Raw genomic sequence first — 13,673 nt, 5'->3', positions numbered from 1 at the left:
CCAAACTACGGAGCTCTGATTCCTCATTTCATTATGAGGAACGTGGGCACGAGGATCAAAATCCTTTGCGAGCACACTAATAAAAAAACTTCCTAATTTCCCTTTTAGCAAGTAACTTTTAGATAACGATACCCATTCAAGCGAAAGACAATCAAGATGGTTCTCGTCGAGTACGACGGATGTGAGAGATGATAATACATTCCCCTCGCATAACCGACTTCCGAATCCGAATTTGGTTGCAAGACCATTTTCTTCATCTTTTAGGGGTTTTATCGACATTTTTCCTTTCCTTTGGAATAAATAAAATTTGATGGTGACTCTGTGCATTTTTCGCGTAACGATCTAATTTAAAAAATGGATAATACTATGGCACAAGTTAAGAACTAAAAAAATTAATGTTGTATTGGAAATTGTGAATTAACTTTAATAAAAATATAAAATTAATTTTTTAGTTATGTTTTCCAATTCAAACTTTCTATAAGGGGATTTCTTATTTTATGTCCATAGGATACAAGTTAGCATTTCCCATAAAAAATTAGATGAGCAGGCTATAAAATCCATAAAAACAAACTATAAAACTTATTATAAAAAATATTAAGAATAATAAAATAGAAACTACGAGTCAATCAATAATAAATACTAATAGGTTTTTTTGAAGGATGAACAATTTAATTGTAATTTATTACATACAATTGGAGTAAGTAATTTTAAAAATTAAACCTAATTATAAAAAAAAAATTGTTACGATACGATAACAGATTTGATTCAAAAGTATAATTTTAAGACTTTTAACTTTTTAATTTTCAAATTCAATAAAACAAATTAGTTGACATCAAACAACTTTAATTATCATTAAATGTGTTTTATTCTAACTTTAATAAATGTTGAATATAAAAATCAAAGTAGTAAGCTATTGAAAACAAACAGATATTTTAATATCGATTAAATACAAATTATTTCAAACACATGTAACAAATATAAAGGAATGCACATAAGAATTTTAAGAAAAAATCAAATCACTAAGAATCAAATTCAACCTTATTAATTCACATTAAGGGGAAGAGCACGTGTAATCCACATTTAGAAACTTAAGGGGAAATCAACTCATATGTGATAGCACAATAAAAATGTAGAAATCAAAATAGTTTGGAAATCAAAATGAGATTCATGAATGCTATCAATATTTTACCTTTCAAAGCTATCAATATTTTTACACATTTGGAAATTTAGAGAAAAATCAATTTATAACTGATGCACATTAAGAATTTTAAAATCAAAATAGTAGTCATATTTATAATTGAAATCAGTTTCATGAATGCATATTGAGGAGAAAAACTTAAGAAAAAAATCAATTCATATATGATGCACGTTTAGAAATTATTAAATCAAAATAGATGTATTAAAAATATATGATGCACGTTTAGAATCCATTAATCATATAACACTAACCAATAAATTATTAGTAGCATATAACAAATCAAAATTTATTGATTCGGAAATAAAAAAGGATGGTAATCGAAAATTTGTAAAAAATTGGGAAAGTTGGATCTAAATTGGTTTACAGCATAAACAAATAGAAAATAAGTTTAATAAAATAAACAATACCATAATTATAAAGGAATCGAGTAAAACAAAATATTACCATGTGATATGAAAATTCCGAATGAAAAGCTGAAAATGCAGTACAAAATATTATCATATGATATCTCATAAAAAGAATTTTAGATTTTGGGAAGTTGTTGGGACGATTTAAAATCAGTGGAAATCGACGATTAAGAAAAATTGGGGAATGGGAAAAGGATTCAGGAGAACTTCTTCTTTTAATATAAGAAAGTTAAGTTTTTATGGTGGAAACGAAGCTTTCCAATGTTACTAATCAATGTGAATTTGAAACGGTTTATTGGTATCTTAAAATTGGTATGCACACTTAATTGGAGATTCCGAATAATAAGCACAAATATTGTTGTAAAGGAGAAAAAAATAGAGAAAATAAAAACTTATTATTGGAAAGTTAAAAGACAATAATGTGGATGGATCAGAAAGACTACAGCTTTGGAAATAAATTGTCGGGGATAAGTCGCAAGGCTCGTGTTATGAAGTTGTACAAATAGCAGTCAACATAAGGTACAGAGTGTCTTACTTGACACAAGTGACATTTACAAACCACAATAGAGAAATAGAAAGCCAAGGCATTGAGGTTGTTAGAGCTGAGGCTTTTGCAGCATGTGAATAGACTGCATTAGCTAATGCACGTGCATAAAGAGCTAAGGCGGAGACAGTAGAGTTGGAAAAAAAAATTGAAGAGCTTCATAAACAGGTATTTGCTATGTGACGGTCGGGTTAGATGGGTCCTTCTACTTTTTCTTCTAGTGTCCATCCAATTACTCATCACGATTACGATGATGAGTCTACTGAGCAGTCGGAGTCGGTGCATGAAGACAAAATGAGAGATGGATGATGAGTCTGATGCCCATCTTGTGTGTATAGCTTTCTTGTTAGCTCTTTTTAATTGAGTTATTGATTCGTATTTTGTGTTGGTATTTTGTTGATATTTTGATATCTTGTGTTGGTATTTTTTTAATCAAGTTCAATTTGGTATTTTGTTATCAAATAATGTAACAATTTATTATGGATTTACACAAGTTTGATATCTTGTGCTGGTATATCAATATGAATGAAATTACATAGTATATTAAAAATAGATTTTGGTAGTAATTCATTATGAATTTAAAGAGGCTCCTAACAAGTTTTGGTAGGTCATGAAAAGAGAAATTTAAAGTAGGTTTCAACCCAACTAGGTTTTGGTTGTTCCCAAAAAGTTATTAAACTTAGCGTCAAACAAAGCCGACGATACAGAAATACACATTACTAGATACTAGATAGTACACATTACTAGATAATGTTGCCTTAAGTCGATGCTATGGAACACAAGTAAGATTATTTAAATTCCTTCATCATAATAGTGTCAACACAAGCCGACACTAATCCTAAACATGTTTGTACGCTAGCGTCAACTTTTGTGTATTAGAGTCTCTCTAGCATTTCGTCTAGTCAATAACGTCGACTCAACATTATGCTTTGTTTCCAACTTAAAGGTGTCCGCTCTGACACCGACGTTAGGCAGATGCTAATATTTTTTAGCAAGGGCGTTTAACCGACGCTAAATCACAATTTTCTTGTATTTCAACAATTAATTGGAAAAAATGAAAATAAAAAATATAATTTATTAATGACTCATTAATAACTCTTAATCATGATTATGTATGTGAGTTGCATGGAAACTTCATTATATTAATTATAATTAGAATAAAATAAGTAAATTTAATAGATATTAACTTTCTTATGTTAGACGAAATCTAAACCTATATTTTCACGTTGGTTTCAATAATCTAATTTTTTTTTACCAATGTACATATTCTCTAGAGTCTAGAACATTCCATTAGTATTTTCGTTTTGAAAATCAAACCTAAAAGAGACACGTGGAAGCTGACACTTCTATATATTCCAAACTTCACCTCTAAAAAACGAAGAAATCTCTTAAAAATCCAAACCCCTGCTATTTCATTTCCACTTCACTAGATCTCTATCTTCTTCTCACATTCCCGATTCAAGGTTTGCATTTCATTCTTCTCTTTGATTTTTTTCAGCTTTATTCAAACGCGCGTTTTCAAATTTCTAGTTGTTTCTATAGAAGAAACTGATTGTTTCCATGCACAGATTTTAGAAATTGAAAATGGTGTCTGAAGCAAGCAAGAAAAAGGCCGCCCAGAAGAAGGCAGCCGCCGCCGCTAAGAGAGGAGGCAAGGCAGCTGCCGTTGTTGCTTCATCCAAAACGGTTGACAGTGTTGCCAACGGAATTGGGGATATTCATATATCTGATCGGACATGCACCGGCGTTCTCTGTTCTCATCCCCTTTCCAGAGATATCAGGGTGAGCAATAACTGATCATCGTTAGTGCTATTAATTAACTTTATTTTGATTAATTTATCTTTAATTAATTGCTACTGAAAAAGCTATGGTACAGTGTTTTGATTTTGTTGATTTGTTCGCTGTGTTTGATATGTGACCGAAAGATGCATGTAGGGTTAGTTTAGTTCTTTGTAGAGTTAATAATTAAAAGTGACTAATGTAAATATTGAGCTTGAACAGTAAGATAATAAACAGAGTTGATTTAGAAGAAAGAATCTGATTTTGGAAGAGTGAGACGATAGGAATGCACTTGGTGGACCTGAATGGCTTTGTTACTTTGATGTTTGATGTTCATGCATTTTGCTCTGTTTAGGGGTAGCTTTATTTTGAAACAATCTGACTTTGATTATATTGAGGCTTTGTTTGGATAGACGGAGTTGGATGAGCAGTGAAGTATGAGATGGAACGGAACGATATTTCATTGTTTGGATTATTTTAAATCAGATGGAGCGAAGCGGAATGAAGGATTTCGTTATATTCTATCACTTACCACTATATTTCTTCTTCCCCTCTCATTTGTGCAGAATGAACAACTTGACTTGTCCTGTACTAAAATTTTCGAGCGACTCTCTTCCGCTTCATTCCACTCCGCTCTGCTTCATTTCGCTCTGTACATTGTATGATATCCAAACATAGCCTTTAGTTTGATTATTTTGATTTAGGCTCAGCTAGTGAGTTTATGAGTTTAGTTTGATTACTTTTCCTTGGCTTTTCAATTGAAGGAGTATTCATATCTTGGTTATTTAATTGAAAATGTTCTGGCTTACTTCTGCATTCACATATTGCCTTGTACTAGTAGTACCTCTGGAAAAAGAAGATAAATGGACAATCTGCCCAGATCCTTCATTAATTATTAATCCATATTTTCGGAAACTGGAGTTGTCATTCTCAATTTAGATGGTCAGTAGTCTTACTTTTAAACTATTGTTCTTAGCATGGGTGCCCGCTTGTATTTGAACACCTAGCTGAGCAGTTGGGCCGGTAGCAATGACATTCTACCATGTAGCCCAGATCAAAATCTCGATTCTCCTTTGTGAATGTAGTACCTACTATGAATCCTTCAGAGGTAGGTGATATTTCAATATTGAGCAATAAAAAAGATATTTCTGCCATCTAATTATAAATACAGTTAATTGTCAATGCATTTAAAATGATCAGTGCTGTATTTTATTGATTGTTTGGTTTATGCTGCACTTACAGATAGAATCTCTATCAGTTACTTTCCACTGACATGATCTTATAGTTGATTCTGAATTGGAGCTAAATTATGGAAGGTTTGTCATTACTCCTAATATTTATGTGTTCTGACTCCCGAATAGGATGCCGTTGATGATAGCTGTATATTGTGTTTTCTTTAACTTCCTTTCAGGCGATATGGTTTGCTTGGATTAAATGGTTGTGGAAAATCTACCCTACTCACAGCTATAGGGTTACGTGAACTTCCTATTCCTGAGCACATGGATATTTATCACCTTAGCCGGGAAATTGAAGCCTCTGACATGTCTGCATTGGACGCTGTCATTAGCTGTGACGAGGAAAGGTTGAGATTGGAGAAAGAAGCTGAAATCCTGGGTGCACAAGTATGTTTAAGTACTACAACATCTGAATTGTTTTGCTCACGGATGTTTTTGCTTTTATAGATGACTCCATGCTTGATTAATTTCTGTTCCAGGATGATGGCGGTGGTGAAGCACTTGAACGAGTTTATGAGCGACTGGAAGCTATGGATGCATCAACTGCAGAAAAGCGTGCAGCTGAAATTTTATTTGGTCTTGGTTTCAACAAGCAGATGCAGGCAAAGAAGACACGTGATTTTTCTGGTGGATGGAGAATGAGGATTGCTTTAGCACGAGCCCTATTTATGAACCCAACCATTCTTCTTCTTGATGAACCGACCAATCACCTTGGTATCCCCCTCCCTGAAATAAATAAATCTTTTATTTGTGACTGAAATGTCATTATTACCTTGTCATGTTTTATGCATTGATTTTCAAATGACTATTTTCTTCGTGAGCTCACTTGTCATTTTGAATTGAAGCTCTTGTGGATTCTTTATATGTTGTTTCAATCATGCCTACCAAATAGAAGACCTGGATATTATTAAGTCCTAGTTCTAGTTTGTCTGTTGGGTCTAGTTTTCTTGGTGTCTCCTTGGATAAAGCATTTGGTAGGATTTCATCTAGACAGGAGAATATATATTTTGATGCCTTATATCAGCATGGTTGTTCTGTGAATGCTATATCCATTTACTTGCATCTTGTAATTCTTTGATCATTTTTTTGCACTGTGTCTCTGCTTTCTACATTACCATCTCACTTTATGGGTGTGACATTTTTCCTAAGACTACTGATATATATTAACTTGGGTAGTTATGGGTGTCACTTTTTAGTTATGCTTTCATATGAAAACCAATATATTTGCTTCCTCTGTGTCCCTCCGATAGCATAGCTGTGCGATGTTTTTTGCTATTAATTTTTATACCATCTGTTCTTATTTTTTAATTTTTGGTCTTAGATTATGGCTGCATTCATATTACTTTTTTAAAATGTTTGCAGATTTGGAAGCATGTGTGTGGCTGGAGGAGAATTTGAAGAAGTTTGACCGTATTCTGGTTGTGATTTCACACTCCCAGGATTTCCTTAATGGAGTCTGCACAAATATCATCCACATGCAAAGCAAAAAACTGAAGTTCTATACTGGTAATTATGATCAATATGTTCAGACTCGTGCTGAACTGGAAGAGAATCAGATGAAGCAGTATAGATGGGAGCAGGAGCAGATCGCCTCAATGAAGGAATACATTGCTCGATTTGGCCATGGATCAGCAAAACTAGCTCGCCAAGCTCAGAGTAAAGAGAAGACTCTTGCAAAAATGCAGCGTGGTGGACTTACAGAGAAGGTGGTAAGAGACAAAATTTTAGTTTTCCGTTTCGTTGATGTGGGTAAACTTCCCCCACCTGTTCTCCAGTTTGTGGAGGTGACATTTGGTTACACTCCTGATAATCTCATCTACAAGAACATTGACTTTGGGGTTGACCTAGACTCCAGAATTGCTTTGGTTGGACCCAATGGAGCTGGAAAGAGCACATTCCTAAAGCTCATAACTGGTGATTTGGTTCCCTTAGATGGCATGGTTCGTCGCCATAACCACCTTCGCATCGCACAATTTCACCAGCACTTGACTGAAAAGCTAGACCTGGAACTGTCTGGTCTCCAATTTATGATTAAAGAATACCCTGGAAATGAAGAAGAGAGGATGAGAGCAGCTATTGGGAAATTCGGATTGTCGGGTAAAGCACAGGTGATGCCAATGAGAAATTTATCCGACGGACAGAGGAGTCGTGTGATCTTTGCGTGGTTAGCCTATAGACAACCTCACTTGCTTCTCTTAGACGAGCCAACCAATCATTTAGATATCGAGACAATCGACTCTTTAGCAGAGGCATTGAATGAATGGGATGGTGGCTTGGTACTTGTTAGTCATGATTTTAGGCTCATAAATCAGGTGGCTCATGAGATATGGGTCTGTGCTGATCAAACTGTGACCAGATGGGAAGGTGACATTATGGATTTCAAGCAGCATCTAAAGGCAAAAGCAGGTTTAGCTGACTGAAAAAATAGTGTTTGTGATATACAAACTTATAAAGTGAATTCACATCTGAAGTATGTTAGTGTTTAAATATCTGTGTAATATTGTAACACTACTTTTTTTCTCTGGCTCCATCTGAATGTTTTGAAGCTTCAAATTAACTAAAATCATCTCTACTACTATACAATTGCCAAGTTCAGTTCTGTATGAAAACCATGTCATCAATCTCCACCATACAAATTCTGTCATGTAAACTACTTTTCAATAATTTTCATCTAAAAGTTCATGATAGTAGCAAACACAACTTCCTTAGTTTTTCAATCATTTAGATAGAAAGAGATAGGCCAAAAAGTGCAATCCATCCATTATTAGCTATTCTTGTAAACACTCTTCATCATTAACTATATGTATTTCATATGGATTGACTAAAATAAATATAAATCTAACATTTATTTCCTATAAACATATATATGCATCTCATTATTTAGTTATCAATAGTTTTGAAAAACCATGGAGTTATTGCAAGAATTCCATGTTGTATCACCTTCCTCCTCACGTTGCCATTGTTGCACTATCTTGTGAAGCTCACTAGGCTTGCAAGGTATGGTCAGTGCACCTTCATGGTCAAAACCATACTCTTCTTCTGCTTGCTCCAATAGCCTCACAAATATTGGATTTGTTAAACAACTCAATGGAAGCACAAATCTCTCTGATTCTTGTTCTTTCATACCTTCTGCTATAACAGCAAAATGTCCTTCTTTTACATCCTCTGGCACATAGGTTGAGGATGATTTGTTTCTCACTAGTAATAGCCTCTTTTGTAGCTTCTCAATGAGCTTCACAATGCTACCTCTACTCTTCTTTTTGTTACTACTAGTACTTCTCACATTAAACTCGGCCATGATAATGCACAAGTGTCTCTTAATGAATTTTGTCTAAACAATTTGTTTGAGAGCTAGATTTGGTTGAGTGTTTGAGCTATTTACCATATACTTATATATATGCACACACATGTAATCATGTGATGAGATTCAAGGGTGATAGATAAGGTTATTTGGAGTGTGTATAACTAAATATAAATAATGTTACTTTTGTTTTTAATTATTAGTTTGTTTTGAAAGGGAAACAAGTATCTAAACACGCTATTCCTACATTATTTTTTTCACCAAATACACTCATCATCATATTTATACGGTGAACAGTATTTTTTCTAAATTAAAAAATAATAATTATGAACAGTATATGAACGGTGTATGAACAATATATACAGTACCCCACGAACAGTACCTTTAAAGTAATGAAATAAAGTTGGTTAATAAAATGTAAAAAATTGGTTAGTACAATGGCGAAGTTGGTTAATAGACGTCCCGATATTAAAAATAATTTTTTTACAAGTACACTAAAGTTGATTAATAAAAAGTAAAAAGTTGGTTAATAAAATTATGAAGTTGATTAATAAACGTTCAGTTGTCTAAATTTTAGCCGTCATCAAAGTTGGTCATCAAAGTTGGTTAATACAATATAAAAAGTTGATTAATAAATTTGTAAAATTGATTAATCACACAATTTTATATCAATATTATTTAATTTAAAAATAAAAAATAATTAAATAATATTTTTTAATTCTATTTTTAAAAATATATGTTATTATAATATTTTACTGTTCACCGTATTAGTGAACAGTGAAATACGGGTCTAGATGTAGATTTTAGCGTAAAAATATCATTTCTCATATCTAAATGAGTTTGATTTTAAATTGTTTAGATATATTTTAATAGAGTTTTTATTTAAATTACTTTTTTAAAATATTTATTCTTCACAATACTATTATATATGTTTTTTTTTGTTTTAGTTAAGTAGTTTAAAATTTTATCTATTAAAAATGAATAATCAAGAATATTCTGGATTCAAACTCGTAGTCAATATCTAGGTCTAATATTCCTTTATAGCTATCAAAATCAATTGCAATTGAACTGATTTAACAAGATTGATTGTATTATATATATATATATATATATATATATATATATATATATATATATATATATATATATATATATATATATATATATATATATATATATATAATAAAAAAGTCAAATTAGATTTGAATATCTATAGATATATATACTCCTTTCCTAAAAAAGATCTTTTTTACCAATTATAAAGTAAAAAAAGACATCTAAAATTTATTTTATTTATGTATTTTAATTTAAAATATATATATTTTTAAGTAAAATTAAATATAAATTTTATTTAATTTGTTTTATCTTTTAATTTTTTATAAATAACAATCAATTGAATTTTTTTATATTTTAAAAAAACACAAAAATTTGATTTTTTTTAATAAATATGAAATGTTGTTTTTGATTATAAATCGCTACGACATTAAATATAAAAGAAAATTTTAATAACGTGTATACTTAAAGCTGATACACTAACTTAATTGTATATATTCTTTTAGATTTTGTTTGACTAATTGTTTTGAAAGTTGTTTGATAATTATTGTTGCTTTTAAGTTTAAAAAGAATCGAATGTGATGAAATAATATTGAATGGAATGGATTAAGTGAGTGTTGCATTAATTGAAATAATGTTGATTATGTTAATTCTAGTAATCCGTGATCTTTATTTTGTGCATGGATGTAAGGTTGATTTTCTGTTTTTTAGTTTCTTCGAAACATGTTTGGTTGTTGTCGGTCATTAATCCATATTTTTGTTGTATACTTTGATTCTATGTCCCTACTTTTATACATTTTGTGTTAGATTAGACGTTTCAATATAATTTGGCTTGTTTATATATTTATTTTAAAGGTTAACTCATTTTTTTCCCTAAAAGATGAGGTAAACTCTTTTTAAATATATTCTTTTGCACAAATTCTTCTTTTAAAGAGATAAATAAATAAAAAATAAGTTAAGTAAAAAAACTCAAACATATGTATTGTGTTGTGTTGAATGGTTGTGCCGACAACTTGGATAATATCAGTTTTTTTAATTTAAAAACTTATATGGTAAAATTTATTATTCTAATATATATTTTTATAAAAGTTAAAATAAAATATAAAAGATCAAAACAAGTCAATTCAGCACAAGATATATCAAAAAATATATATCTAAAATTATAATATTAAATATTAAAAAAATTAGTTGATAAGCAAAATAAATGATGCAATCCTCCATAACCGGTAATCATAATCGAAAGTAACATATTTCGATTTAACCACCAATACGAATGAAGTTTTCCCTTTCAGATAATGTATACAATAGTTCCGTTTTATTTTTAAAAATATGTCTATTTCGCTCTTTTCAGATAATCCAAAATACCGCGAGTCAAAAGTGTTAAAAATCAAACGAATATTTTTTTTAAAACCATCAAGCCCACCAATCTACAATAGATGATCCAAAATCGTCCTTTGGGATGCCATAGAGAATCCTAACCAATTAAAATAATAGACGACAACCTACCGAAAAATTACATGTTACAAACAAATGATCTCTATCTTTATCCACGCCACAATTTGTCGCGCATCCTTGAGCGTTCGTGGCAAGAACTTTCCTCCTAGCCAGATTGTCCTTAGTCGGACTACGGTTCAGTAACAACCGTCAGGAAAAATGGTTATCTTAAGCCACACGGTCTTCAACCATAAATATTGGGAGTTAGCTTGATTGTTGTTGACGTCAACTTCAGACAAATTTTTATACGCACTCCTGGTCGTTTAGCAAGAAGAATGATGTAAAATTCAAACTCAATTATCTTCTATATCCACCTGCAAAACAATTGGGATTAATCTCTCAATACACTCTTCCACTACCTCCTCCTTCCAAGCGTGCAACCTCTTACACACTTCCACGCCTCATTATTCTCCCCCACCCCAACTCGTTCATATCTGCTACTATCGCTCTTTTATTCTCAGCTAAATTAAATAGTCTACTAAATCTTATCTTCAAAGACGTACCATCAAGTCATAGAGAAATTTTGACTAACTGTCTGATTTCTTAAATCAAATAGTCTGATTTTATAAATGTTGTTCTTTCTCTTTCCGTTAAAAAGGAATGTACCATCTTTCTGACTAACAGCCTTACATGACTTTTGATTGAAAATGATATCATAACCATTGTCATTAAGTTCACTAATAGACAATAAGTTATGCATTAAACCATTGACCAAAAGAACAATAGTAATAGAAGGAAGTTTATAATTACCAACAGTTCCGGAGCCAATGATCTTTCCTTTCTGCTTTCCTCTGAAACCAACGAAGTCTCTAGGCTTAAGTTCCAAATCTTGGAACATAGACCTTATGCTCGTCATATGTCGCGAGCATCCACTGTTCAGGTGCTATGACTGGTGTTTTAACTGAGCTGCTAAGGATGTCTGCAACATAGATGAAACACCAGTCATGGTACCTGGGCAATGGATGCTCACGGCATATGACGGACAAAAGGTCTATGCTTCAAGATTTGGAACTTAAGCCTGGAGGTTTCGTTGGTTTCAGAGGAAATCAGAAAGGGAAGATCATTGGCTCCGGAACTGTTGGTAATGGTAAACTTCCTTCTATTACTAATGTTCTTTTGGTCGATGGTTCGATGCATAACTTATTGTCTATTAGTCAACTTAGTGACAATGGTTATGATATCATTTTCAATCAAAAGTCATGTAAGGTTGTTATTCAGAAAGATGGTACAGTCCTTTTTAACGGAAAGAGAAAGAACAACATTTATATAATCATACTTTCTGATCTTGAGGATCAAAATGTAAAATACTTAATGTTTGTTAATAAGGAGCAATGGGTATAACATAGGCGTTTGAGCCATGTTAGCATGAGAATGATTTCTCAGCTAAATAAGCCTGGATTAGTCAGAGGCTTACCCAATCTGAAGTTTGCTTCAGATGCTCTTTGTGAAGCATGTCAGAAAGGCAAGTTTTCTAAAACATCTTTCAAAATGAAAATTATTGTTTCTACCTTTAGACCATTAGATCTTCTGCACATTGATTTGTTTGGGCTAGTGAAAACTACCTTTATCAGTGGTAAGAAGTATGGATTGGTCATCGTTGATGACTATAGTCGTTGGACATGGGTGAAGTTCTTAAAACACAAGGATGAGTCACATTCGGTGTTCTCTACTTTCTGCTCACAAGTACAAACAGAGATGGATTGCAACATAGTCAGAGTCAGAAGTGATCATGATGGCGAATTTGAAAATAAACATTTTGAAAATCTTTTTGATACAAATGACATTTCCCATAATTTCTCCTGTCCTAGAACTCTACAGCAAAACGGGGTTGTAGAAATGAAGAGTAGGACTTTGCAAGAAATGTCTCGCACCAACATCCAAGAGACTGATATGGATAAGCATTTCTTGGCAGAACCAGTTAACATAACTTGTTATATTCAAAACATGATTTCTATTAGACCTATTATGGATAAGACTCTCACTGAATTGTGGAAGAACAGAAAGCCCAATATTTCTTACTTTCATCCTTTAGGCTGTGAGTGCTTTATGTTGAACACTAAAGCGAAACTTGGCAAGTTTGATTCTAAGGCACATAAGTGTTTATTGTTAGGATATTATGAACGCTCAAAAGACTACAGAGCCTTTAACATTGAGACATGAATTGTCAAAGACTCAATTCATGTTAGATTCAATGATAAGTTTGACCCTGAAAAGTCAATGTTGGTTGAAAAATTTGCAGATATGAATATTAATTTCTCATAATCTGAAGATAAAGACTCGAAAGGCAAAGCTAAGGACGCTGAAGCAAAAGACACAGAAGCGACTCAACCATAAGTCGTTGTTGGTCCAACTCATCAGAAGAAGAGTAGATCAAGAGCTTCTCTTTTTGAAGAATTGATTTTAGGAGATAAAGAGACTCGAAAGGCAAAGCTAAGGACGCTGAAGCAAACTCTTATGTGTTTGGTATCTCTGATAGAGCTTTTTCACGTAGAAAACAATCTTGTAAAATTGTTGCAGTAGTATTTTTTTCAAGTCTCCAAGTCCTCTTTATATAGCATGAAAAAGGAATCGCTAGAGGGAAAATCCAGAATAATCAAAATGTAGTTGTCCACTAACGGATTAGTGACAAGTGTGAAAAATAGTATTGTCCTTTGCCCACGGT

General features: G+C 32.3%; 2 protein-coding genes across 3 annotated transcripts; one reads left to right on the top strand and one right to left on the bottom strand.

The window, feature by feature from the left end:
* Positions 1-3,452: 3,452 nt before the first annotated feature.
* LOC127087087 (ABC transporter F family member 1) lies at positions 3,453-7,758 on the top strand. Of its 2 annotated transcripts, XM_051027943.1 has the most exons (7): positions 3,453-3,612; positions 3,718-3,931; positions 4,905-5,036; positions 5,171-5,244; positions 5,340-5,550; positions 5,643-5,877; positions 6,526-7,758. In XM_051027943.1, exons 5-7 carry the CDS (start codon positions 5,428-5,430, stop codon positions 7,581-7,583), a joined length of 1,416 nt encoding a protein of 471 aa, XP_050883900.1. In that variant the 5' UTR covers positions 3,453-3,612; positions 3,718-3,931; positions 4,905-5,036; positions 5,171-5,244; positions 5,340-5,427; the 3' UTR covers positions 7,584-7,758. The 2 variants fall into 2 exon arrangements, with proteins under 2 accessions (XP_050883900.1, XP_050883899.1); XM_051027942.1 differs by lacking the exon at positions 4,905-5,036.
* A 64-nt stretch (positions 7,759-7,822) lies between these two features.
* LOC127087088 (protein SMALL AUXIN UP-REGULATED RNA 51) lies at positions 7,823-8,532 on the bottom strand. The gene has a single exon (XM_051027944.1). The coding sequence runs from the start codon at positions 8,459-8,461 to the stop codon at positions 8,051-8,053; it is 411 nt and encodes a 136-aa protein (XP_050883901.1). The 5' UTR covers positions 8,462-8,532; the 3' UTR covers positions 7,823-8,050.
* Positions 8,533-13,673: the final 5,141 nt, after the last annotated feature.

This window comes from Lathyrus oleraceus, chromosome 5 (assembly GCF_024323335.1).
Source record: "Lathyrus oleraceus cultivar Zhongwan6 chromosome 5, CAAS_Psat_ZW6_1.0, whole genome shotgun sequence".
In the NCBI taxonomy this organism is placed as follows: Eukaryota; Viridiplantae; Streptophyta; class Magnoliopsida; order Fabales; family Fabaceae; genus Lathyrus; species Lathyrus oleraceus.
Note: the sequence above shows the minus strand (reverse complement) of the source record. Positions and strands in the feature narration are given on the sequence as shown.